We start from the raw sequence: 27,951 nt of genomic DNA, 5'->3' as shown, positions 1-27,951 counted from the left end.
TCATAGTAGTTTTGGTATATTCGCTGACGGTCATGGGAGTGTACCTGCTCATGCCGAACATGTCGCGCTGTCAGGGAATGCGCTCCCAAATCTCTGGAAATTAAATATGTTATTTTATGTGATGTCTGGACGGAACAAAAGGACGCCCAAAAAAAAAAATCGGGAAAACTAGTTCGGCTCAGCTGTGAATAATTTAATGCGATGAAGAATTTGGGCTTGATGGCGAAGTGCACATAAACTATGGACGATTATGATGATACTCTGTATCGCCTACGGTAAGTCGCGCGACTTTTTATTGGGAAGTATGTAATGGATCGCCGCTGGTGTGGCGCGCGCTGCTTTCGAGATGCGCGCGAAATGCTTATGCAACATCATCCCTATAATAAAATTATTTTCAAACTTTTTTTCTATGAAAGCAAATAGGCAGTGATTCATGAGCAACAGCATGCCAATGTTGCCTTGTTTTAAGTTTGTTGCACAGCTAGTTATTTGCTCAAGAAGTTTCGCGAATGCCTTTTGCGTATGGAGTGATGCGCATTGCATATCATATTAGATATAATTTCATTCGTTTATTTCAACCTCTAATAGAATGCTTGGTCAAGAATATTAATTACAGATCATTGATTTTCATGATGGTTTTGTGAACCAGATGATCAAGATAGAGTGTATCTGCTCTAGCCAAGTATAAGTTCTATATGTGCACAGATGTCAGTAAAGTTGTACAACACCATCAAGCACAATTCGCGCTCAAAAAGACTTCCGCGTCTTGCAGAACAATTGATTCTTCCACGTTTCATTCATTCGATCCACCCAAAGTATTAGATAATGTTCATTTTCCATTGAAACTAATAACGATGCTCGCATTTCTTCACGTTTTTAAAATGCAGTATACAGAAACACATTTCAGACAATAGACAGTAGCCTAGGCTAAACGTAGTTTCAGTTTCATTATTCCCTGTAAGAGCCGCAAATTGCACTTTTATGACCGATAAGTTTTCTACATGATTCATTTCCTAGAATGTAATATTAAACAATAATAATTTATTGACTTGAATAAAACTAGTTTATGCAATTCCATATATTTTGTTTACAGTGATGGTCATGCAGGCATAGACAGCATGGCAAACAGTCAATATGAAGTTGTCAATATAAAAATAAATATGCTATATTTCAGCTGGAGGCATGAGACCACAGGTAATGACTATAGTAATAGCAAGTGAGTTATACAACAATATGGAGAACTCTCACTGAAAAGTTGATTAATCTCATTGCAACTTAATTGTAATGTTCGGATGTGTTGTTGTCCGAAGGGGGAAAACTGTACGTGCAGAATTATGAAGACAGAGGAGGTATCGGGGGTGACAAGGATAGGATGTTCCAACTTTGAGGTCCCAAGATATACTGGTGCGCACATTTGCACCCATTACCCCTCAGCATTCCTGGGGTTCAGGTTCTGAGCCTGTCGATATATTAGAGCAAGTGCTTTCCACTAAGCACAAGGGACCATCCATCAAGGGACTAGTACACCAGGCACCAGGTGCAAATTGGCTTGATGGAAGTGATCATTTTATGGTTTATCCTGAGCTGAGTTGTGGTCTATCTATTACGGTGATGTTGGTTGAGAATGAGATGTGGGTTAAATCAGAGGGTTGGAATAACTCTAAATATTTATAAATTTGCTTATGATATACACGTATTTTGCTGACAATTTAGGAGTTCAGCAGTGTGCAGTTTTACTTTCCCCTAACTTTTAGCCCACGAATGTAGGTATGAATAGGCTAATATATATTGTGTTGTACAGTAGCCTACAGTAGTAAATTACTTTCAAACGGTTTCCTGTTTGTGGTCAGATTTTCTATTTTTCTATTCAGCCCCCGCGCGTCACATGGTCACAAGACAGTCAAGTTATTTCCTGTTTATGGCTTTTTCAACATGTTCCACACACAACGTGCTAGGTTCAAACAAACCCATTTTAGCCTGTATTATTTCAAATATATTATTTTAAATATTTTAACGTCACTGCTGCGTCATTTTGGCCTCATTAGCCTACATATAAGAATCGAGTCGCCAAATTATTGATATGTAATTATTTTGTAATTATAAAGGTAACGTGTAACATGCGCACAATGCAAATTGTGTCGATGATGTTCCCTCGCGTGATTCGGGTGTCTGTGTGGGCGCGCGTAGCTAAATAACAGAATTCCCTCGTGCAGATGCTCCCCGTGACCATGAATCACTGAATCACGCCCCGAAACCCTCCACCGCAACTATATTCAGAACCCACGGACACGTTTTGTCACACGCGTGAACCCAGAGACGTTAAATTCAGCAGCAGCGTGGAAACATGACTCGCGCGAGCAGATTCAAGCTACGCTGTGGATGTTTCGCGCGCGCGCTCACTTACATGGTGCGTAATTGAATTCATTTTTTAACGTAGCCTATTTATGTACAACTTACTATATTAAAGTGTTACTTTATTCATCGTATTTACTTTCTGATGTTGCATCTGAATTGTTTACAATATTGTTTAAATGTAATGCAGTAAACGTTGCATTTTCTATTAGGATATTGCTTTGTGTTTAATGATTTACTTCACATAACTAAGTTTCTAATAATATTTGCGACGATTTCTTTTTACCTTACAGTTTATACAGTTTATAAAAAAATGTCATGCCTTTAGATTATCTATGGCTGTTGTTTTTCATGTACTTTTAAGAGTGTGATGAATAAAATGTACTGAAAGAGAGGAGTGCCCACATGGCCACATGCACGAGTCTCTCTCTGACAAATGATTGATTCTCAACAGCAGTGGGGGCCCTTGCATAATTTTGCATGACATGGTAGTCTTGACTCCTGACAGGGTGTGGAGTGTCACCGACGCTTTTCTTGGAGGAACAGACATCAACCGAGGGGTTCGTCCATGTAGCAGGTGCTAGAACAGCAGTTACGTGACAGCTGAAGCTCTGTCCCAGCCAACACAAATATACTCTAAGAACGTTTAGCTAACATTCCCTAACCCTCTTGTAGTCTTCACGTGTCAGTCAAAAATTAGCCTACCTTTTTTATTATTTCAACGAAATGATTGTAGGCCTAATATATTTTAGTTTGATAATGTTTTTCATTTAATATTTTGTTTTGTTTTTAGGGGATTTTATGGTACTAAATTATATTTATGCAGTAGTTATAATCTATTTATTCACTTTTTTGAGCATGGACATGAAAATTAAATTTCCAACTTCCAACTGTCATAAATCTTGAATGCTTTGGAGCACAGACCAAATTAGATTTCTTTTTAAAGACAACACTTGGCAGATTATTGCTGAACTTGAAAAAAGTTATAAAGTTTTACATTTATTGTTATGAAAAATGCACAAAAATAAAAAAATATATAATTTTTTATATGAAATATATATTTTCCAAAACATGTTTTACTCTGAAACCGTGAGAAAATCAAAGCCATAAATCTAAACAAGTTGGGTTCCAAATTTGAGGTTGATATCTCAAAAAATGAGCTTTCAGTAAGATTTTGTTTGGGCGCAGTAGGCTACCAAAAGTTTCCAATATGAAATTCGTCTCCCATTAGTTTCCAATGCGGTCATTTTTGACCGCGAAAAACACATGTACAGGACCATTTAACCTTTTCGAATCATGTCCATGATTTTTTTTTGTATGTGTTCACACAGCAAGTGCCAAACACTTTGCAAAGTTTCCAGCAGTTCCATATTAATAACATAATAAAGAAGTTCGGAGAACATTCTAAGAATGTTTCCTCTCTACATCACGTGAACATATATCATATATTAATAGTAATAAGAAAGTTCCATAAACATTATTTTAAGAACGTTATGCCCAAACAGGAAAGTATGGGAAAGTTCCCCGTAAGCTGGGGTTAGAGTCGCACGATTAATCATTAAAAGATCGCGATCTCGATGCAAACACCCACATGATCTTCTTCCTAAATGATCACGATTCGCCTGCATCTATTAAAGATCTGTGTTCGCTGATCCAGAGAGAGCAGTTATCCACAGAAGTACTGATAAAATTTTATACTTTGGATATAAACACTGATGTCAAAATAGAGCAAATCACCTTTTGAGAGTAACTTGACGCTTCAAATAACAATTATCGTTACATTGTTACACCAGTAGGTGGCGACAAGTGACAGTTAAAAAAATTATTTGTCATTGAATCATTTATTCAAAAGATTTGTTCAAAAACTCGTATTCATCCAGTGATGAAACACGTTGTCTTTATGAGTCATTGAATCATTCATTTAATCCTATTTTTTTTAAATAATTCATTCAAATTAATGCATGCAACATTTTTAAATAGACTGCAGCAATTAACATTTTGTCAGATCCTCTAGTAAAATGCTTGTTATTTTGTTTAGTTGTCTGTTCAATATGGTGAGAGAATCGTGATCTCTGTTTGAAAAAAAAAAAGAAGAAAAGGGATTCTCAATTTTCCCAGAATTGTGCCATGCACTCTAGCTGGAGTGTAGTGTCCAAGTAGGGGAATGAATGATTTATTTTACCTCTGTAATTTTACACCTTCCGACAAGAGCCATCCATGAGCAGCTGGTGAAGATAAAGTCCATTTTCACCTGTCCTTTTTACATGTTCCTCTCCCTGACATTTTACCCGGCGTTTGTGAAATGTGTTTAATATGGTGTTTTAATCAACATACTGTTGATGGCTGTTTGTAAATCACTCTTATCTGCTCCACCTTTTGTCCTTCAGGAAGTCCCTGAAAAGCAGCAAACAGGCTGAGAGGAGTTCAGAAACACATAGAGGGATCCAGAAAAAGAGTGAGAGAGGGCTTGAGTGAATGGAGATGTGAAGAACATGAAAGAGTCTGAGAGCAAGACAGTTTATTCCTGCAGTGCAGCTGACAGGTGATGGTAATAAGAAATGACATCAGGGAAGGGGGAAGTGAGAGCGAAAGATCATTTTTAAAGAGAAAATTAGTGCCATAATGCTATGGTGTTGCTAAGTGGTTGCTAATGGTGTTCTGGGTGGTTGCTATGTGGTTGCTAAGATGTTTTGAGTGGTTGCTTACTGGAACAAGTAAAAAAAATCACGGGTTACACGCAAAAGCAAACAGCACGACCTATGTAGTCCGATTCATGAACTAATGACTCTCAAATGAATTGGTTCTTTTAATAAACTTGGTGCTTCAAATAACGATTGTATCATCACATCATTACACCAGTAGGTGGCGACAAGTGGCTGTTAAAAAACGTATTTGTCATTGAATCATTCAGTCAAGAGATTCGTTCAAAAAGTCTGATTCATCCAGTATTGAAACAAATGAAGTATTTTACGAGTGAGTCATTGAATCATTAATTCAATCCGATTCTTTAAAATAATTAATTAAAATTTATTAAACATTTAGTAAATTACCTCTTGTAAATTACATGTTATTTTGTTTTAGATGTCTGTTCAGACTCGTGGGAGAATCGTGATCTCTGTTTGAATCTCTGTCGTGATTCTCAATTTATCCAGAATCATGCAGCTCTACTGTACAGTATATAATGAAATGAATATGAAATATAAATGTATAAAACTTCATCCTAACACAATTTTAAGGCCACACAGAATTTGTGATTTTATGTTTGTGCAGTTTCAGTTATTTTACGTAAATTCAGAAAAAAAGTAGTACGAATTGTACATAACGTTAAAAAGTTCTTTACACCAATTTCATGCACAGATTTGTGTGAATGCACGATTGAAGGTACAGTACGTTAACGCCATGTCGAAAGTACCATAGTTACGAGATTCCAACTGGGAAAAAGCGCAATCACAACTTGTAAACTGGGAATTTTCTGAGAGCTCCTACACCACGTGACTGCTGTACCAGCTGACTAGGCGTTGATGGTGTTACCATAAAAACGGCTGATTCCCAATCCGAGGATGTGAACAGCTCAGAGTGCAAAATGTGTGTTGTCATCTCGAAATTACGGTAATTACGACATGTCGTGAAAGCATCATGAGACCCGATGTGTTCTTCTCTCCGCAGGTGTGTTTAAGGCGCTGGGGCGTGGCAGCATGCGATCTCCCCGAGCGTGATAGTTCCCCCTGGAGGTCACAGGATGCCGGTGCAGGCAGCTCAATGGACTGAGTTTCTATCTTGCCCCATCTGCTACAATGAGTTTGACGCCTGCAGCCACAAGCCCATCAGCCTGGGCTGCTCGCACACCGTCTGCAAGACCTGCCTGCACAAACTGCACCGCAAGGCCTGTCCTTTTGACCAGACGGCCATTAGCACTGACATTGATGTGCTGCCTGTCAACTGTGCCCTCCTGCAGCTGGTGGGGGCGCCGGTGAGTGAGGCATGCTGGGAGATTGATAGGATTGCTGTTGAGTTTTTGTGTAGATCAGGTCAATCCAGTGTTGTTGACTTTCAGGGCTGTGAAGCTTAAAATTATTTTTTTATCTTTTATTTTCAGTTTCTTTAATGGGCATGAAGTTTAAAAAAATGTATAATAATATATATATAAACATACATACACTACCAGTCAAAAGTTTTGGATCAGTAAGATTTTTAATGTTTTTAAAAGAAGTCTCTTTTGCTCATCAAGGCTGCATTTATTTGATCAAAAATACAATAACAATACAGTAAAAAATATTACAATTTTAAATAACTGTTCTCTATCATAATATATTTTAAAATGTAATTTATTCCTGTGATCAAAGCTGAATTTTCAGCATCATTACTCCAGTCTTCAGTGTCACATGATCCTTCAGAAATCAATCATTGATATATATATATATATCAAATCCCAATGAATTTCTTATGTTTTTTTGTTTTTTTCATTACTACTGTGCAATATTTTAATTGAGCTTCAGGTCATTTTCACCAGTGGTCTGAAAAATGATGCTTTTTACAGTGACATAGACACACAGTAGAAATCTGCTGGCAGGGCTTCATATCTGCCAATGTTTTTTTCCCCTGCAGGTTCCAGAGGGAGAGATCGTAAGCGTCGGCAGTGCTGAAGACACGAGACATTATGAAGTGTGCAGGATGTGTGTGGAGGAGCTGGCGCTGTATCTCAAACCAATCAGTGGAGGAAAAGGTGAGAGTGTGGAGAGAGTGAAACAGGTACGATGTCAAGAACAACGCCTGTGAGGGCTGCATTATTGTTTAGGTTTGCGGCTGAATGAGCTCAGATTAGAACAGCGCACCGTTTCCTGTTGTTCAGCGGGTACGTGTGCTTGATCTGTCTGTGGTTGGTGATATTTGCGTCAGTGGGGAAAACAAAACAAAAAAACAGTGAAACCCAAAAGGCCACTTGCTTGCTTTTCACAAAAGAAAAACATGCTGCTATTGTATTTGTTTACAATAAATTCTTAACAAAAGCAGTAAACAGTAAAAACACGCCCAGTGCATTTTTACATATCAGTAATTTCACGCTGTGTTGACTGTTGAACACTAGAGCGGCTCTTTGTGGGCCAATAAAACACTTGGTCTCCGTGAGCAGTAAAGCTTCAGGAAACTGGTGGAAAAGTCTGTTCCAGGACTCAATTGACTGTTTTATTTGAGTAACAATAAAAGTTACTCCTCACAGCAGACTAGCGGGGCGCCAAAGGCTAAAGCTCTTAAACTCCTCATTGACGAGCTTTGAGCTCATATCAGAGCTCCTCTGCCAAGCCTCCACTATATTACTGTGTGCTGTAGTCATACGACTCGCGGGACTTTCGCCCTCGGGATGTTTAGCAGCTCCTGGAAGTAAGAATAGTAGTAGCTATTGTTGTAGATAGTGCATTAGTTGTAGATTAACTAAAAAACTATAAACTGAAAGGCGGTGCTGAGTAACTGATTACATGTAAACTGGATTACGTAATCAGATTCAAAAAATGAAGTACTTGTAATTAGATTAAATTACGTTATACTGGGAATCAGAATACAGTAACTTTTCTGTTGATTACATGATTACATGTTATTCTTACAATGACAGTAAATTATTCATAATTCATTGATTCTACTTCTTCGTTATATTTAAAAATGTTCTTTCTATAAAAGCTTATATACGCTCAGAAGGTCTTCCAGGTTTGTGAGAATAATTGCACACATATTTTGTCTTTCAAACACATTAAAATGTACAAATTCACATCATTTCATATTTACATGCAATGCAGAGATTCCACAACTTTTTTTGTCAGCTGAACCTCTTTTCCCTGATATATTTACTTGAACCCCTTAGATTAAGTTAAGAAGTGACAACACAATTTTTGTGTAAATTATTTATTTTCATTGTTTGATTGTTACATTAATTACATAATGTAATATTTAATGCACTTCATGTTGTTGATAACAAAGAATGGAATTTTTCTCTTTGTATTTTTATATCAATATGGTACCAGATTACCCTATTCAAATCAATGTGATAAACGAGTAATTTCAAAAGTAATCTAAAAAGTAATCAAAAAGTAGTCAGAATACATGACCTAAAATAAGTAATCTGATTACTTTACTAACTACAAATTTTGTCATGTAATTTGGAATCATTAACTGACTACACTAAGTAATCTACCCAGCAACTGAATTGCCATTTAATTGCATCAAGGATATTTTGACTTCAGACCGACATGCATATGCATATGTATATGTATTTGTATATGATTATGTATAAAAAAAAAGCATGCAGGTATTTTATATGCAATAAATGCATTGAAATTCACTGAAAAATAGTAAATGTTTAGCAATGCTTAATTAAAAACAGTAAAATTATTTAAAACAAAAGAAATAGAGCAAAGAGCATACAAAGAGTAGTACATTATACATATATATATATATACATACTTAAAATACTTAAAATAAGAAATTAATTTAATACATTTTTAAGTTTAATGTAACTTATTTAAAGTTAAATATGCATGTTACAGCCGCACAGAATACTTGCTATTTATGGACTGTGGATTGACTTCTTGATAAGATCATAAATATATAGCTTTGAATCATGCATATAAAAGTGAGTGTGTATTTTTCTGTCCCACACAGGTGTAGTGACCCTCAGTCAGAGCGCGCTCAGTAGACCCATGCAGAGGAAGCTGGTGACCCTGGTGAACTGTCAGCTGGTCGAGGAGGAGGGGCGTATGCGTGCGGTGCGGGCGTGCAGGTCTCTGGGAGAGCGCACTGTCACTGAACTGATCCTGCAGCACCAGAACCCACAGCAGCTCTCCGCCAACCTATGGGCCGCCGTGCGGGCACGCGGCTGCCAGTTCCTCGGACCTGGTGAGTTCATGAGTTCTGTCCATGTGTGTAACATCTCTAGCACTGCTTCATTTTATTATTCCTCATTAAAGGGGTCATGAAATGAGAAATCTAATTTGCCTTGATCTTTTGACATATAAGAGGTCTTGTACCATTAAACATCCTGCAAGTTTCGTAGCTTAAAACATCTTTACTGTAAACAAAGCATTTATTTAATCAAGCTCCAAAAATGATGTTTTATTAACAAAGTTTGAGCATGTTCAGATAATCTACTCAGTCAGCACAATGAGGCCTAAATATAAAACACTGACTCACCTCTGTCCCACAACAGTTGCGTCAAAAGCAAATAGATCCATTATAATAACTGACGCTGTGCACACTGGATACAGTATACAGATGAGTGTTCAGTTTCTGATGGACTTCACACACTCGAGTCTGCTGACAACAGGACAAATGGAAGAATGAAAGAACAAATCGCTTTGACGCGTCCAGTTTAAACAGCTTGTTTGTGTCTCTGTACAGACTCGAGAAGGATCCCAGAGTCAGAAACAAGTGTATTGTTTATTTTAATGGCCCGGATCGGTTTTGAATGATTATATGTTTGTTCAGAGCATTTTCTTTTGTAAACGAAACACAGTGTAATGGAGAGTTCGCAAAGAAGCTTTTAGTTGAAAGATGAAGCAGCAACTGTATTGAATCTGACAGCAGCTGCATCACAAACCATAAGCAGATGATTTCATAATACTTTGTCTGGAAATGACGGTTGGATAAGGTTTTCAAAACACTTACTCGCGTTCGATAGCGAGTGTGCGTTGATACTGTTTCCTATGCAATGACATTAGCCAATCATAACAGTAGCCGTTTACTTACAAGCCTTAAAAAAAACATCCCTTAAAAACAGATGATTTCAGACAAAGGGTTGAAAATAATCATTTTTCCACTTATGATTGTGAAAAAAAACGTATTGACATATTACGTAAGTGAACCTCAAGGAACATATAAAAAAACAAAAAAATCCAAGTCATGACCCCTTTAAAGATACATCCTTAAAGATGCAGACCTGGTTATTTTTGGCATATTTCGGGTTATCTACAACTTAGTGCAAATTTATATCCAATATTTCCATTTATGACATGACCAGAAAAAAAGTAAATCTGATTGCTTTAATTCAGTTATCTGCAAGAGGACACTGTGAAGGAATCGGAAGGGATGTGACAACTGTCCATAAAGGACTCTTCTGTGTTATGAAAAATATGACCAGACGCTTTGGAAATGTTTTCCCATAAGGACAATTAGACAACTTCACATGATCTTTATGGCTGTCTGGGTCGACTTTGTTTTTCAAAGGCCAATGCTGATAGTTATGTCTAGATAGTAAAGTATAATGCAGATAACGCATAGTAAAATCTAATGACAGTGAATGAGATTTACACGTCTCAGAAAAACAGATATGGTTTATTATTCATTGACCCATTGTCGGTAGGTTAGTAAGCTAAGGGGAATTTGTCCCATTTTCCCAAGTTGTTATGGTGTATTAATAGTTTTTATGTAGTTTATATATTTTTTAAATAATGTAATATATACACTACCAGTGAGAAGTTTTGGGTCAGAAAGATTTTTTTTTTTTTTTTTGAGAAATTAATAATATTATTCAATAAGGATGCATTAAATTGATCAAAAGTGACAGTAAAGACATGTATAATGTTACAAAAGATTTATATTTCAAATGAATGCTGGTCTTTTGAACTTTCTATGCTCAAAAGAATCAAAGAATCCTCATGGTTTCCAAAAAATATTAAGCAGCACAACTGTTTCCAACATTAATAATAATAATAAATCTTTCTTGATTATCAAATCAGCATATCAGAATGATTTCTGAAGGATCATGTGACAATGAAGACTGGAGTAATAATGTGGAAAATTCAGCTTTGATCACAGGAATAAATGACATTTTACCATAATTATGTTAAAATAAAAAACGATTATTTTAATCAAATCAAATAAATGTAGCCTTGATGAGCATAAAATAATTTTTCAAACATTAAGATATCTTACCGACCTCAAACTTTTGTTTGGTGCTGTATATATATAAATATACTGTATATATATATTTTATTTTTTTTCGATTTTTTTATTTTAATTTTAATTAGGTGATTCTTATAATCTCAAAATGCCCATATATGGTTTGATTACGATTCTAATAATCTCAAAATGCCCATATATGATTTGATTAATCAGCCTGTTGATAATGTGGTCTGTCACAAGATGCAAAAAAAGTTGTCAATAACCCAAAATATTCCTTTAATGTATGTGAAGGGAATGTCCACATATGCTTGGCTGTCAATGATGATTACTCATAGGGCAGATTCTGAATGTGAAAACATGTGATCTCCATTTGAGTTTTCTAGTCTGAGAACATCCAAGGCATAAATCCATTCCTTCGACATGTCCAAGCACGCACTGATCACAGCACTAACTATGTGTCTTTGTCCATATATGTATATGTATATATATATATATCAGCCATGCAGGAGGACGCTTTGAAGCTGGTGCTGCTGGCTCTGGAGGACGGCTCGGCTCTCTCCAGGAAGGTTCTGGTGCTGTTTGTGGTGCAGAAACTGGAAGCGCGGTTCCCTCAGGCGTCTAAGACCAGCATTGGTCACGTGGTTCAGCTGTTGTACCGTGCCTCCTGCTTTAAGGTCAGAGCTAAAATCAGCTTCACGCAGTGATTGCGCTAAAACCGCTGATCACTTAACAGCCATTACTCTCAGTATGAAGCCCCTGACGGCATGAATAGAGCGGAAAAGAGTTATCTAATGTGTTAAGCCTGACGTAACTTGATATTATGTGGATATAAAGTGCTTGGCAATGGGAATATCTAATACAGTCTTGATATGCATCTAAACAGCTTGATGTTTGTAAATGAGCTGGAATATTTCACTGAGGCTTGATTTACTGTGGCACCTTATGAAATAAATCATCTTAATGAGATCATTTACATCGAACATCAATCAGTGTTGCTTATTTGGAGAATTCGAGTGTGTTAATTACAGGGGCTTGTACACAAACAGCCATTCCTCTTTATTTTTTCTTTCAGGTGACCAAACGTGATGAAGACTCCTCACTCATGCAGCTCAAAGAGGAGTTTCGCACTTACGAAGCCCTGCGCCGCGAGCACGACGCTCAGATCGTTCACATCGCCATGGAAGCGGGACTGCGGATCTCACCCGAGCAGTGGTCGTCTCTGCTGTACGGGGATCTCATGCACAAATCTCACATGCAGTCCATCATAGACAAGGTACTGCGTGTATATTGCACAAATCATCAAAATAATAATATAACAATCAAATACATAACAATCAAATATGTAATATAATATAATATAATATTATAATATATTATACTATTTACTGGAGTAATACCCATTATTCCAATCTACATTATCCTTCAGAAATCATTCTAATATGATGATTTGATGCTCAAGAAACATTTCTGATTATTATCATCAATGTTGAAAACAGTTGTGCTGCTTCATATTTTTGTGGAAACCACGGTAAAAAAAGAATAGTTCAGGATTCTTTGATGAATGGGAAGCATTTTTTCGAAATATAAATCTTTTGTAACAATATAAATGTATTTAATGTCACTTTTGATCAATTTAATGCATCCTTATTGAATAAAATTATTAATTTCTCAAAAAAAAAATCTTTCTGACCCAAAACTTCTCACTGGTAGTGTATATATTACATTATTTAAAAAAAAATATATAGTTTTAATTTCTTTCTTTTTTCTACAATATTTAACAAAAAGTATTTTCAATCATAGTAATATTTCACAATATTACCATATTTTTATCAGATAAATGCAGCCTTGTTGCGAGACTTCAAAAACATTAAAGAATCGTAAATAGTCGAAATTTTTTACTTTTGAATTGTATTAAATAATAATAATAATAAAATATATTAATATATAATATAGTACAGCAAACTGGAATTTATAGAATATATATTTATGTATTTGTAGTTTTTATATACTACTACTTCTATATAATTAGTTGATATAAATGTTAATAAATAATTATCTTTTTGGTTTAGCTATATATATATATATATATATATATATATGTATATTTAAGTAACAATTTAATAATTAAAATGTAATAAAGCAAATATTTCTATATTTTAGTTGAATATGTTTGGCACTTTTCTCTCTTTGGTGCAAATCTGAATTAATTTGTCCTTTTCCACCCCAACGCCACAGCTTCAATCCCCAGAATCCTTTGCAAAGAGTGTGCAGGAGCTCACCATAATCCTGCAGAGAACCGGAGACCCAGCCAACCTCAACAGCCTCAGAGCTCCTCTGGAGCGGCTGGCCGGCATCGACCACAACCCTGGTGAGGACTCGCACTCGCACTTCCACAGGGGTGCAAACACAATCTGATTACAGAGCAATAACCTGTGTGTGTGTGTGTGTGTTTGTGTAGATGCGGCCGCTCCATCCTGGGCAGAGCTGGAGAGCGTGTTATTGGCCGTGAAGGTTGTTGTCCACGGGCTGGTGGAATTCATCCAAAACTTCAGCAAGAAGAGCAATGAAAGCCCTCAGGTACGGCCTGACCTCTCATTACACTGTTTCAGGGTGGATTCTGCTCAATACATTTATTCTTCATCACTTTAAAGGCACAGTATGTAAGTTTCGCCGATAGAGGTCACTTATTTAAAACAATAACTAAGGCGTAGGTTGATGACGCCGTGAATGAGCATGAAATCATGGGAGTTGTCGTCTTCACCTCCACAGCCAATGGGAATAAATCCGATGGGACTCAGGCAGAAATCATGTTCATGGATGAGCTAATGTATTCAAGTTTTATTAATGTTACTGTGGTATGAAGCAGGGCGAGGCCGAGAGCCGTGGGAGTGGAACGATTCCAGTGGAGCGAGTGCTAATGAGAGACAGATACCTGCGCGACACACCAGTCTCGAGTCACATGGGCTCTGGAGGTTTTTTATGCTTACATGCCGCAGCCGCCCAGTGCCGCTCCTTTCGTTTTGTTGTTTATGTTTATTTTACGGTTAAAGTTTAACTTTAGCTGGTTCCCGCCTCATTCTTCCCTGAACTTGAACTTTGTTACATTTGCGTTTGATCACTTAAAATCACATTATTTTATTTTAATGAAATAGCCTACGGAAGTAAAACTGGAAATCGAGGGTAACGTGGAGATGACGTCATTGACAAGGTGTTAAAATTGATGGTTCCTCTGGATTTAAACACTGCTGGAAACATTTGGGAAAAAGTACAGAAGTCAACAAATCATATAACATTGTTCTAGTGGTTTTGGGATATTTTAATCCAAAAATCTTTCGTATTGTGTCTTTAAGTACAGCTTCCCGAAGTGCAAAAAGCTTTGAAATTATGTCAATTTAATCAGGAAATTCAAACATTAAATGTGGTTTCATTACGGTTTAATGTAGTGGATGATAGATATACCTGTCATACCTCTATAGAGGTTTTGTTAAAAGATACCGTAAAGCTTACCAAAATGTAAAAATGTAGGTCTGTCAAAAATAATGTGTTAATTTCTGCAATTAATATTTTCTGTTTAACGCGGTAAAAAATGAATTCATTACCACAACATCCGTTTTTCCCTTCCTTGCATCCTTTGACTGGTTTTACAGTAAAAACATGAATAATTTCATGCATTGAATGTATTTAGAAATGTATGTTCGAGTTTGTGTATAAATGTATTTCTGGGTCTCCAAATGATGGAGCAGGTCACAAATGATCACAGCCATAATTTAATATCTCTATACTTATATAGTACGTCAACAATTGACCCATTTATGTCTATTATTATTTCACCAAAGGCATTTTTAAAGAAGCTTCTGACACAATTTTGATACTTGAATAAATCATATCCATTAAGTTTCCTGAGCTATGAAAGAGCAATCTATTACCAGTTTATTTTTAAATTTTTTGGCTGATCCTGGAAGTTTTCTGAAACAGTATACTATTCTCTTTGTCCAGGCTCAACCCAACAGCAAGTACAAGACGAGTATGTGCAGGGACTTACGGCAGCAGGGCGGCTGTCCGAGAGGGGCCAGTTGCACTTTTGCCCACACGCAGGAAGAGCTTGAGAAGTGAGAACACGCACAAACGCACACACAAACACACACACACACACACACGTTGGGTTTTCATGATTTTTATACTGTAAAAACTGTATATTATATTCCCTAACCCCACCCAAAGACCTGTTCCTCATTCTTATTCAAGCTCACCCACACAATCCCATCAACACAACAGCACACTTTGCAGAATTCTGGCATGACTGTCCCTGGATCTTCCTTCCCTCCTTCCCTTCCTCACGTTCTCTCTACATCTTTCTTTTAGGCACAGAATGAGGAATAGGAAAGCCAGTGGGGTGGTGAGGCCCTTTCTGTCAGTTCCAGCAGTTATGCCAAAAGCCAGCACCAAAGGAGTAGTCCCAGGGTCAGAGGTGAAGAGCCATGAGAAAGAGGACGTGTCTCCCACTCAGCTCATCCCAAGAGGAGGAGACCTCCAGGAGGACAAAATGCTGCTCAATGGTGCTAACGGACTGCCTGCTATCAGCCTAGAACAGTAAGATCTGTTTGCCAAGGCAAGCCTCACTGTTACTAAAGCTCATACTTACCGCAACAGATTTGAACAAACTTTGGTGCTTAGCGGCGGCAGCATTTGTGCTACAGTCTTGAATGATGACTCAAATCATTGTTGAGGAGAGGTGTACTATTACTTTTCAACGCGGTTGTCAAATTTTTTGGTGAAAATCACACTTTTGATGCCAAAATAAGGAATGTGTGTGATTTGTGTAGATCATTTGTAATCTGCTATTCTGCTATACATTCAGGTCTTCCTGGAGTTTTGTGCCAAAATAAATAGCGCTATGGTTTAACGTTTAAAAGCAATTAAGACCGTCATAAATGTTGGTATTGTTGTAATTTTACTGTAAACATTGTCTGTAAAATTATTATTATTATAAATACTTAAAATCACAGTACTATAATATTATTAATCGAGTAATATATTTATTTATTGCTTTATTTAAATGTATAATTGAATATAATAATAATAATGATATGATACGATGTTTAGTTTCCTTTTTTAAAAAGGAACTGAATGTGTTAACATGCTAACAATAAAATATGAAAAAAAAGAAGTATTGAATTGAGAGCCAAAATGTATTTCTTTGTCCATCTTTATTCTTATGGAAGCTGTTTCTTTTCCCAGAAATCCCATCAATCACAGCCAGTCTTCTGTGAAAGCTTTGGTAAGAGAGGTAGAGGAAGGTCTCCTCAAACACGGCCCTGTCCTCACGAGAGCTCACCCTGAGATTTACCACTCTCAGGACCAGAGAACATACGACCTGTCACCCTACCACCAACCTGCCAGTAAGCGACAAACTCTGTATCTCTCTTGTGGCATAATATCCTCCATTACACTCCCTCACTTCTGTTTTTCCTCCACAGTTCCTCCTCACAGGTCATGCAGTGCTCGCTTCCGTCGTTCCAGCAACGTGCCTGAGTCCATGTTACCCCCTTCAATGGGCCCTCTGTACTCAGATCAGCACCCCTCTATTCCTCCTCCGGACAGATTAGGCCCCGGCCCTTATGGGCCCCCCTCCACCTACACCTCTATGTCCCCCGCTCACGCACACGGCATGTACACCCCCGTGTACGACAGCAGGCGCGCGTGGAGGCCGGCGCTGTATCCCAGGGAGGGAGGGAGAAGTAACTCTCTCCCTCCTGAGGTTTTCCATTCCACCGTCTACCAGCCCCCGCTCCGGGAGCGCTACAACTCGCTGGACAGCCCCTACAGCAGCACAGCGGAGCAGAGAGCGGCAATGCACAGGGCACGTTTCATTATCTCATGTCTTATAGGCAGTGTTGGGGGTAGTAACGTATTACAAGTAACGTGAGTTACATAATCAGATTACTTTTTTCAGGTAACGAGTAAAGTAACGCATTACTTTTAAATTTACAGCAAATATCGGACTTTTTCAAATAAGTAACGCAAGTTACTTCGTTTTCTCATTTATTGACTGGCACCTCTCCTGTCCCCATGTTGAGAGAAATCAGGAGTAAGTGTAGAGGCGTTGTGTGCGCTGTGTAAGTTCTGTCATGAAACTCTAGATGGCTGATAGGTCCTTATCTCAATCTGCTTGCAATCACATCATTCTCTATAGGGCACAGCTGATTGGTTCCTGTTGTATCAGTAGCCAATGAGCTGCTCAACCTTTAAATACTTGTTCAGCATTTGCTGTAGCAGTTGCAGTGTGCTTTCAGAAACCCTCCACCTTCCCCAGCTCCACCTGTATAGATCTGCTACTGGTAATTCATGTACGCTATTGTACAGCAGCAGTGTGTCGTGTGTGTATTGGCAGTAGCAAGTCCCACCAAGACCAAATCCCATGGCAAACACTCCGAGAGTTGTCATGACAGAATTATGGTTATTGCATTTACTCATCTCATTTGCACATACAATAGATTTAAACAGTTAAATGCAAACTCAGAATATATAACGAACACCTGCAGTAATTCGATGTTAAACAACACAAATATACTTTATGTAATTAATCTCATTATCTCAGTGTCTTTGATGCTGACCTTTGATGATCAAATTCAACCATTGAATAAGCAAAAATTACTTTTTTTTTGTTTGTTTTATCACTGAAGTAAGAGTGTTGAACTGTCTACTACTACTGCATCATTTCACTTTTGGTGTGAAAGAGCCTTTACATTTGGAAAAAAACATTTTACATTTAAAAAAAAAAAATGTGTTATTAAAAAACAAACAAGCAAGCTCAGCCCAGATGAGAAAGAGTAACGCAAAAGTAACGTAACACATTACTTTCCATAAAAAGTTACTAAGTAATGCAATTAGTAACCTCTATAGGGAGTAACTTAATATTGTAATGCATTACTTTTTTAAGTAACTTTCCCCAACACTGTTTATTGGCTCTTTTATGTAAAAAGAGTGTCAGATGGAATTTTTATTTGACCAATGGCTCCTGTCAGCAGCTGAGTGTGACAAGACATTTTGTCGGTCACTCGGTTTCTGTTGTGATAGGTTTAAAAAAACAACAACAACATTATTTGCATACAGCTGGTTGCTCAAAAATTACATCCTTCACTTTTATTATGCTGTTTCATCATGAGAATAGAGAAGTTTAAAACTTTTCTGCCTTTTGCATATAGGACGCATATGCCCGTGTTCCGCTTGGCTATGAGGAACTCTATCGCCATAAACAGGAACAGTGGGTACATCACCACGGCAACATGAACAGGCCCTCCCAGTCCTCTCCGGTCTTCACTGTGGATGTGTGTCCAGAGGTACGGCCAAGTGATTTGGTGTTTTTAGAGGTGTGTATCCTGGGAAAACTACAACACATGTCTGCACCGTGCTAAAGCGGTGTTAAATCAGATTTGTTGTTTCTTCAAATAATAACTTTGGCAATAAAGCTGCAGTCGCCCTTCTGAGGTGTGTTAAGCTATTTTAAGTGGGTCTGTTGCTCAGCAACTGATAAATCCAAAGCAAGAAGCAGTTCTGTCCTGAAAATTGTGTGTGCGCACAAGCGCTTTGAAACGCATGAACTCTCAGAGAAAGATTTGGCACCACAGAGGCTGAGTCACTTTGCATTGTTTCTTTCCACCCCCATTTTTTAATTTTGGCAGCCTGTTGCACACGGGTGGGTGTGAGATAGAATGTTGTCATCTCTCTCTTTCTCCTCCTTTAGCATCCTGAGGGTGTAGGTGGTGGGCGTATGACTTGTAAGTGTCATGGTGGAGAAGAGAGTCTTGCCCACTATTCGCCCTGGTCGTGCAGCAGCATCAGCCCGTTTGAGTCAGTGCCCCACCATTTGTCAACCCACTCCTGTTCCAAACAGCTAGTAAGTGGTCGCTTTAGAACACATTTACTTTTACATTTGCTTACTCAATAACACATTTCTGTTGTTTCCTTTAAAGTGCATCAAACTGAATATAAAACAGGTACGAGAGGAGTCATTTCAGATCACATTTACAAATATACTAATATATAATTATATACTTTTAAATTTGCTTATTCTTTAACAAATATCTTTTAATTCCCTCAAAGTGAATTAATAATGAATGTGTAGAGAGTAGAGTACTACTGGAGTCACTTCAGATCGCATTCACACTGATTCCTTCTTAAATTAGCTTACTCAGTAACACTTTCCTATTGTTTCCATCAAACTGAATCAACATAAATGTGTTGCATAAGTGGAGTCACTTTAGATTCACACTGATATACTAATAAATTTGCTTGCCAAATAACACATTACTATTAATTCTCCCAAACTAAATAAAAACATGTACTGTAGCAGGTACAAGAGGAGTCACTTTAGATAATATTCACTTTGCTTTATTTCTAATTTTGCATACTCTACAACACTTGCCTATTGATTAACACAATCTGAACTAAAAACGAATTAGCAGATACAAATGGAGTCACTTCAAATAACATTCACACTGATTTACTCTTAAAATGTTCTTACCCAGTAACACATTCCTGTTAATTCCCTCAAACTGAATCAATATTACTTCAAACTGAATTAAAATTTGTAACAGGTGTAAGTGGAGTCACTTCAGATCACATTTGCACTGATTTACTTAAATATGCTTACCATATAACACATTTACATTTTCTCAAACTGAATTAAAAATGAATATGAAACAGGCACAAGTGGAGTCACTTAACATCACATTCACACTGAATTAAAAATGAATGTTTAGCAGATATAAATGGAGTCACTGCACATCACACTGAATCACTCTTTGATTATTCTGCAACACATTTCTGTTGATTCACTTAAACTGATTCAGAAATAAATGTGCTGCAGGTAAATTTACACATTTGGCAAACACTTTTATAGAAAGGGCTACATACCCTTTTGTAAAATTAAATAACATATTTCACATTTTTGTTGTGATAATTGTAAATAAATGGTCAGTTTCAGAAATTACCTCTATATCATGACACTACACAAAGCAGTGCTTCATAAATGTGATTGTGATATGGCTCCTAATGGACATCTAATTATCTGTCCTCAGGACGAGGAGAGTGGTGGCAAGCGGTGGCTGCACATGTTCGAACCCTACAGGCGACTGAAAGAAGAAGATCCCATCATTCCTTTTGGAGAGGGGCCCATCATCTCTAAATGGGGAGCCATCTCCCGAGCTTCCCGCACCGGCTTTCACACCACTGACCCGGTCCAGGCCACCGCATCGCAGGGGTGCGCCGGCACCACATCAATCAACTTCAGAGGTTAGACGTTTTTTGGTTTGCTATGCTTTTGACTCTGAATTCCTTTGGCTTTGAGAGTGATTCGTGTTTTCTTTTCTTTACAGACTATGGCTGTCATATTGGTCACAGTGACCTCAGATGGGGCCCCCGTGGTTCTGATTCCTCTAGTCACTCCAGCTTTCTAGAGAGGTACCAAACTAAAAATCTCATAGATTTGCACTGAAGGAGGCACCTGAGCCATATATAGAGACTTGGGAGTGGGTTCTTTTGACTTGGTCCAGTGAACAACCACATAGCAATGTCATGCATGTATAAATTATTATTAGTGTCATTTGTACAGTACATTCATTTTACTGTATTGTCGGGAACATGGTACAAGTAGTCTTCAAAGTGTTTCCCAGTCTTCACCCCCATCCCACCCCGCCGTAGTCGTCTCATTGTACCATTCTAAAAATAGAGCAGCAGCCGGAACACAGCTCCACTCGTTTGGTGTTTGCAAAGCTCTTACACACAGCAGTGAGGACTTACATTTAATAGTGTCTCCTAAACACACTCCTTATCCAGGGCCATATTATAGCATTTTATTTTTTTCCCATGAAATCAACTTAGTTAGTTAATGTCTTTTGCACCACTACTTTAGCCGTGCGTTTCCATAAAAATAATTGCACACCTTAGAATGTTAGTCAACCAATCAGATTCAAGCATTCAACAGCCCCGTAGTATAGCTCATTATAAATGTCACTTTTAATTGATTTAATGCATCCTTGCTGAATAAAAATGTATTTCTTTACAAAAACCTAAATCTTACTGATATAAACTTTTGAACAGTAGTGTATATATAATTATTGATAAAAATAAAACATGCATTTCAGACACTTTCATTTTATATTTCCAAAGAAAAAAATCCTGTTTTTCCTCTGATATGTCCTCTAATAATTTAACATTGTTTTTTGGTGTCAATGATGATTACTCATAGGGCAGATTCTGAGTGGGAGAACACCTCTCACCTGATCTCAAAATTGAGTTTCTAGTCTGAGAACACCAAACAACAGAGCCGACTGATTTGTGTACTGAAGTGTAGGTATGTTTCAGAGCTCAGTGTGTGTGTGTCTGTGTTTCTCAGCGATCAGCTGGCCGTGTCCGGGCTGCATGTAAGGCGTAATTCCTTCAGCAGCGGGTCAAAGCAGGGCATAGATCTGCTGGAGAAGGATGGGACGGAGAGTGAGCCTGACAGAGACATCGAGCTGGAGCTTTCCGCGCTGGACATGGAGGACACTGAGACACAGGACTGCAACTCTGAGGTAACATTTAGACTCAGACCTGAAAGCCTATATTGCATTTGGCAGTTTTGGTGTTGTTTAGTGTTTAACTGCTTGTATAATCTAAAGGACTCAATTGAAACGCAAAGCCGCTCCCAGAACACCCACCTCTCTGCAGTCTTCGGTGATCCAGCATCCAGTTCTCAGTTGGAAAACAATCTGTCTGACAGAATGGACAACCACCTTATGAAGAAGATGGCATTCAGGTAAGCAGAGCTTTGTTGACACTGCACACAAATCTGATTCGGTTTTCAGATCCCTATTTTTAGGGCTGATTGTTTGCTTGTCATTTTTCAAGTAATGAAATCGGATCAGTTTGATTGTAGTCAATATCCAGTGCATCTACATTGGTTGCTGTTGTAATGATGTAAGCATCTGCACAATGTCAGGATTCTTTCGCATACAACAACTCTCAGCACTGTCATTTTATTGTCATTTTATCTTCACTTTTTCCCAGTTATTTTATAATTTTTATTGTTATTTTAGAATTTGTTTTAGTTTGATGTGACTGGCTGAGGAACATTGCAAGCATATTTTAAATCAAATCTCACACCACAAATGAACATGTTTTGGAACAAGTTTCGGATTAATGATCTGTTCACACCAAGTCTGAATTTTTTACACAAAAAACATTAAATGTATTATTATTACTTCATAGTCCTAACAGTATGCAAATTAATTAACTCTTTCCCCACCAGCGTTTTTGAAAAAAGTTGCCAGCCAGCACCAGCATTTTTGATAATTTTGATAAAAGTTTTATGGCCCCCAGAATATTTAGTTGTATGAATATCTGAATATGCTATATCAAAAGAAAGAACAGACCCTCTGCTTTTAAACAAACTTTTATTCTAGCTTCATGCATTCTTTTTTATCAACACTTGAATGTGGATAAGTTACAAGCAACATTTTGAGCAAAAAGCTGAGAAAATCGTGTTTTTGTCGAAGACTACATCCTGACCGGATTCAGAACGATGATCAAAACATAGATTGAGTTCATCAACACCCCTAATGCTTGCACAGTCCTATAGCTCGTCCTGGATTGACATTTAATTAGGCAGCATTAGGCAGTTTTGATTTATATGCTGTTTAATGTTGATGATCCGTTTATTTTACATATGCATATGATTACATATGCAATCGCTTGTTTCTGTTTCTTCAGCTGTTTTTTGATAAGGAGATTCAACTCCTGTACTCTTTCAGAAGATCCCTAATAGTGCCCCCTTTCGTATAACAGTGAAACCACAGAAACCCGGAAAATTCCGTCAATGGCAGGGAAACGTTGTTTAATAAATGACAGAAAATTGCGTCAATGGCAGGAAAAGAGTTAAAGGGATAGTTCACTTTGAAATACATTTTTGGTATGTTTTAGCTTACCTCAAGGGCATCCAAGATGTAGGTGTCTTTTTTTCCGCAGTAGTTTCAATTTTGATATTTTTAGGTCAAACCGTTCTTGTCTGTCAGTCATAGGTCTATGGTCATTATCTCAAAGAGCATGCACAGAGTCCAAATTAAAACAATTCCCCGTCGTCCAAATTAAACAATTCCCCATCGTAAGTACACATTGATGGCCTAAGACACGAAACGAGCGGTTTGTGTGAGAAAACGAACAGTATTTATATCGTTTTTACAACTTATACACAGCCATGTCCAAGTGATCTGATCTGACGTGTACGCAGACTGGTGCATAGATATATACACACTAGATGTCGCCTTGTCTACGGCAATTCATTGGAACGAATGTCTTTAAGGCGACATCTAGTGTATATATCTATGCACCAGTCTGCGTACACGTCAGATCAGATCACTTGGACATGGCTGTGTATAAGTGGTAAAAACGATATAAATACTGTTCGTTTTCTCACACAAACCGCTCGTTTCGTGTCTTAGGCCATCAATGTGTACTTACGATGGGGAATTGTTTAATTTGGACGACGGGGAATTGTTTTAATTTGGACTCTGTGCATGCTCTTTGAGACCGTGACCATAGACCTGCATTATATGACTGACAGACAAGAACGGTTTGACCTAAAAATATCAAAATTGAAACTACTGCGGAAAAGAAGACACCTACATCTTGGATGCCCTTGAGGTAAGCTAAAACATACCAAAAATGTATTTCAAAGTGAACTATCCCTTTAACATGACTGAGGCTAAAAATGAAAATGTATAATTGTGTGAATGCAAAAACCTTTGAGATCAACAACATATAATTGTGGGAAGCATTTTCTCTTCCCTTTTAATAGTTGATAATTTATTCATATTAATAAGAGCTATAATTGATTATTTCTCTTATGACATTACAGAAAGACCCTCTCTCCTGGAGGCCTCAATATGGGGAAGATGCAGATGAGGACGTGCTCGCCCAGGCCCGGAGACCCCCCGCGGCCCAGTCCAGGACCTGAGATGCTGCTAAACGGGAACTGAGGCCGGCTGGACACACCAGCCCTCCTCGTGTTCTAATTCCAAGGGGTCATGCCAAGAATCCACCATCCTCCTTAGGTAGAAGGTAGAGTTGCCCTTATAGGAGTCAATCGAGGCAGCAAGACGCAGCCGAAAGCCTTCTGTATTCATGTGTTCTCTTCATAAGAGCTAGCTATGCCCTGTAATTGTAATCACTCATCATCCGTTCAGAGTCAGTTTGTTTTTCTTAATCACTGCTTGTGGATGAATGTTCACTTTGAGTCACAACTCCACCTCAGGTAACTCTTGATGTCAGCCAATCAGAACCCTCTCCAAGCCAGGAAACCTATTACCCATGTCCCGTAACTCTGTCCAGAAGTGACGGTTCTCACTAGCTTTTAGCTCACTGTGGAAACCATAATCTACTGTATAAAAACTATATAGTGGACTCTTCCAGTATATCAAGAATAACCAAGGTGCTTGGAATCTATAGTACTTGCATTATTAATATTATTGCAGTGTTAGCCACTGAAATGTTATGTGCATGAATTATTTGTTGGGCATCATTGTTTGAAACCACCGTTCATTGATCATTGTTTAAATGTATGTATAGATTGTGGTATAGGTCTGATATCTCTAAGAGACATTTCATAGGCAATCAGTCAATATTTTGTACTACTACTAAAAAGAACAGTTCATCCAAAAATGAAAATTCTTTCATTCTGTCATAATTTACTCACCTTTATATCGTTCCAAACCTGTAGGATTCAAATAATGTATTTTTCATATAATGAAAGTAAATGGAAACAGGCTCTCCAAATTCAGGTGTTATTCTACTTTCAAATTCAGTGCATCAAGATGTGTCTCACCAGCTTTGACAATGTTGATTGGTCACGAAAACTCTGGTGGAAAAAAACACTTTGCAGTGTTGTAGACTAAACCAGCTCATTTGGGTCTGAGTCCAGGCCAGGACCTGAGTAGATTGAGTCCGTGTCAAGAGCAAGATTAGAAGAGGCTAGAGTTTTAGTCAAGACAGAGACCAGAAGAGACTCAAGTCTTAATCAAGACCCAGACCACACAAGGGTCAAGTCCGAGTTAAGAGAGAGACCAGAAGAGATTCAAGCCTGAGTCGAGAGAGACCAGAAGAGACTCAAGTCTTAATCAAGACCCAGACACACAAAAGGGTCAAGCCCGAGTCAAGAGAGAGACCAGAAGAGGGATGAGTCCGAGTTAAGACAAAGACCAGAAGAGGGATGAGTCCAAGTCGAGACAGAGACCACAAAAGGGTCAAGATTGAGACCGGAACAGGGTCGAGTCTGAGTCAAGACAGAGACCATAAGAGGGATGAGTCCAAATAAAGACAGAAACCACAAAAGGGTCAAGCCCGAGACAAGACCAAGACCTGAAGAGAGTTGAGTCTGAGTCAAGAGAGAGACCAAAAAAGCGAGACTGAGTCAAGACTGAGATCACAAAAGGGACGAGTCTGAGCCAAGACTGAGAACAGAAGAGACCACAGTCAGTGCAAAAACATATAGCACCGCTGCGCTTCAGGCAACCTGAGTTCGAGTCCCGGCTCGTGGACCTTTCATGCTCCTGTTCCCCTCTCTCGCTCGCCTACTTCGCTTCCTGTCTACTTACTGTCCTATCATTATAAAGGCAAAAATTGCAAAAATAAATCTTAAAAAAAGAGAAAAAAAAATACAGAGAACACAAAGGGTCTGAGTCCAGACACCAGAAGTGGGTTGAGTCCAAGCCAATACTTCAATGCTGAATTTTGATCATTTTTGGGTGAACTGTTCCTTTAATAGCTACAAGCAACAAACAGCACAATAGAATTTTAGAGTTCAGTCTCGTTTGAAGATGTGAGATTGTGTTTAGTGTGTATGAAATGCTGATTACAGTGAGTTCCCATTTGTTGTTTACAGTGGTCCAAAGGTCACCTCATTTTCATTGCTTCTGTTTCTGTTTCGTCAGACAATTAGACTTAGTTTAAATTCCCCCCCCCCCCCCAAAGTTCCTGTTTTCCTTTATTTTATTTCAAAACATTGCTAACTTCCATGAAGTTGTTGTTGGAATATTTTGTATCCTTTTTTTAATTGTTTGGTCAGCATTTTGAAAGTACTAATATCAACCCAACCCAATGCTGGTGTTTTGTGCAGTGCTCCTGAAAGGAGATTAAAACTGTGTTACATCACTTAGAAAAATCTCTCCTATAAACAGCATTTATTTGATTCAGTGTCTAATTTATGACGGGATTGTTTTGTTGAATGTTTTTCTCCCTTCACTGACTTCTCCTTTGTTAAATGTATTGCCTGGACCAGTTAAGTGTACATGTATATGTTTGTATTTGTGTATGAATGTGCACATGTCTTTGTTAAGCCTGAACAAAATATGAATATGAATGCATTATCACTTAAGACTGTTAATCACGGTTTTACTTATGTGATATATTAGTGTTTTTCCACTGAAATGAGTAATGAGGAGTGAAATCTTCTTGGTCATTAAATCTCATTTCGCCTCCTGCAGTTGAAGTGTTTTTCGACAGGGGATGTTACAGCTGCACCTTCCAGCAAAGATATTGTTTTTTTGTTGCAAAATGCTGATATACACAGATATGTGTTCATTTTCTGTGCTAGTGTATGCAAGCGCAACATCTTGTTGGTTTAGTGTTCATGTAGAGAAATTTGCCTTTATTTTTTATGTTTGGCCTCATCTGATATGAGAGTTTAAAAAAATGGTGCTGGGTTGGTAACGATACGAGTTTCCGTTTTAATTTCCTCGCTAGTTGTGAAAAACATGACTTTTTCCTTTTTTATCACCCGTTTGCGACGCAGCAAAGCCTTATTAGTACACGTTTGACTCGTTTATCTGCCCAGCTCAGCCCTGTATCGTGCATGCTGCTTTTGGCAAAGAGGTTCTTTGGCAAAGGAAGTATGATTGTGTAGTTGTGTCACACAACATCCCAGCGCTGTGAGTGTCCTGCACTGTATCTTACATTATGCTCACTTCCTCTAGCGCTTACTGTCTGCTCTTATGGATTAATATCAGGATTATGATTGTTGTTTTATATCCATAGTTCTGTAGTTTTTTTTTTCCCTTGGAAATGTCATTTTTGTTTGCATTTAAATTTTAAAAATTTGCTTAGCTGTAATAATGGGGCAGGACGTGTTTGGTTGTGATGATGCTTGATTTTGTCCTGTGCGCAACTGCAAAAACGAACTGATGTGTTGGATATTTTTACGTCTGTATTAGACATTTTCTTTGCAAATCTATTGTTCGATTCAATTGTAAATGAATAGAAGATGGGCATCCGTCATTTTATACAACCAGAGCCATCATTAGATGGACATACTGCACATTTTTATGATGTATAATCAGATATATGAGGCTATTTATGGTCACAGAGAGAAAGATTCTAAAAGTCAGGAATATCTTTTGATGAAATAATAGTAGAGATTATTTATATTGCATTTGTTTCTTTTTCAATACCACCGGGCAAGGATTTCCCTTTTGCTTGTGGCAATGCAAGAAAGAATATATAGAAATGTAGCCAACGCACAGTGGATTCTTACTGTTTGGGTTGTTTGTTTGTTATTGCTCTTGTATCTTGGCTAAGCTTTGCTCTGATATATAGGGCAAGCTGCTGAGATGAATCTAAAGGCCATGACATGTAGTTGCATGCCACGATAATAAACAGTTACATCATCACTTGAGTGTTCAG

At 37.9% G+C, this 27,951-nt stretch overlaps 2 protein-coding genes across 5 annotated transcripts in view; one reads left to right on the top strand and one right to left on the bottom strand.

The window, feature by feature from the left end:
* Window positions 1-27,951, bottom strand: part of anxa3b (annexin A3b) — a 255,961-nt gene that overhangs the window by 178,874 nt on the left and 49,136 nt on the right. The window contains exon 1 of one of the 2 annotated variants that reach the window (XM_082158829.1): window positions 18,646-18,657. The exons of the other annotated variant lie outside the window; for it this stretch is intronic. The gene's annotated coding sequence lies outside the window, so the exon portion shown is untranslated. Of the gene's footprint in view, window positions 1-18,645; window positions 18,658-27,951 lie in introns of those variants that run through there. 2 annotated transcript variants of the gene reach the window in all.
* Window positions 10-27,938, top strand: rc3h2 (ring finger and CCCH-type domains 2). 3 transcript variants are annotated; one of them, XM_082158784.1, is made up of 19 exons: window positions 10-275; window positions 6,019-6,322; window positions 6,958-7,075; window positions 9,001-9,234; window positions 11,737-11,912; window positions 12,311-12,511; window positions 13,474-13,606; window positions 13,697-13,815; window positions 15,235-15,347; window positions 15,601-15,828; window positions 16,477-16,637; window positions 16,716-17,098; window positions 18,444-18,578; window positions 18,983-19,135; window positions 20,319-20,532; window positions 20,616-20,700; window positions 21,635-21,812; window positions 21,900-22,036; window positions 24,134-27,938. In XM_082158784.1, the coding sequence occupies exons 2-19, from the start codon at window positions 6,092-6,094 to the stop codon at window positions 24,252-24,254; spliced, it is 3,120 nt and encodes a 1,039-aa protein (XP_082014910.1). In that variant the 5' UTR covers window positions 10-275; window positions 6,019-6,091; the 3' UTR covers window positions 24,255-27,938. The 3 variants fall into 3 exon arrangements, with proteins under 3 accessions (XP_082014910.1, XP_082014908.1, XP_082014909.1); XM_082158782.1 differs by having other exon boundaries at window positions 18,444-18,608; XM_082158783.1 differs by lacking the exon at window positions 10-275 and adding an exon at window positions 292-2,407 and having other exon boundaries at window positions 18,444-18,608.

The sequence above is a fragment of the Leuciscus leuciscus genome (assembly GCF_965113295.1).
Source record: "Leuciscus leuciscus genome assembly, chromosome: 24".
Taxonomy (NCBI): Eukaryota; Metazoa; Chordata; class Actinopteri; order Cypriniformes; family Leuciscidae; genus Leuciscus; species Leuciscus leuciscus.
Note: the sequence above shows the minus strand (reverse complement) of the source record. Positions and strands in the feature narration are given on the sequence as shown.

What these genes read in the sequence shown, in the direction of transcription:
- rc3h2 (XM_082158782.1), top strand. Translation starts at nt 6,092, where the DNA reads ATGCCGGTGCAGGCAGCTCAATGGACTGAGTTTCTATCTTGCCCCATC. An exon ending in TGCAGCTGGTGGGGGCGCCG is followed by an intron (nt 6,323 to 6,957) that starts GTGAGTGAGGCA and finishes TTTCCCCTGCAG; the next exon opens with GTTCCAGAGGGAGAGATCGT. An exon ending in CACAGGACTGCAACTCTGAG is followed by an intron (nt 21,813 to 21,899) that starts GTAACATTTAGA and finishes TATAATCTAAAG; the next exon opens with GACTCAATTGAAACGCAAAG.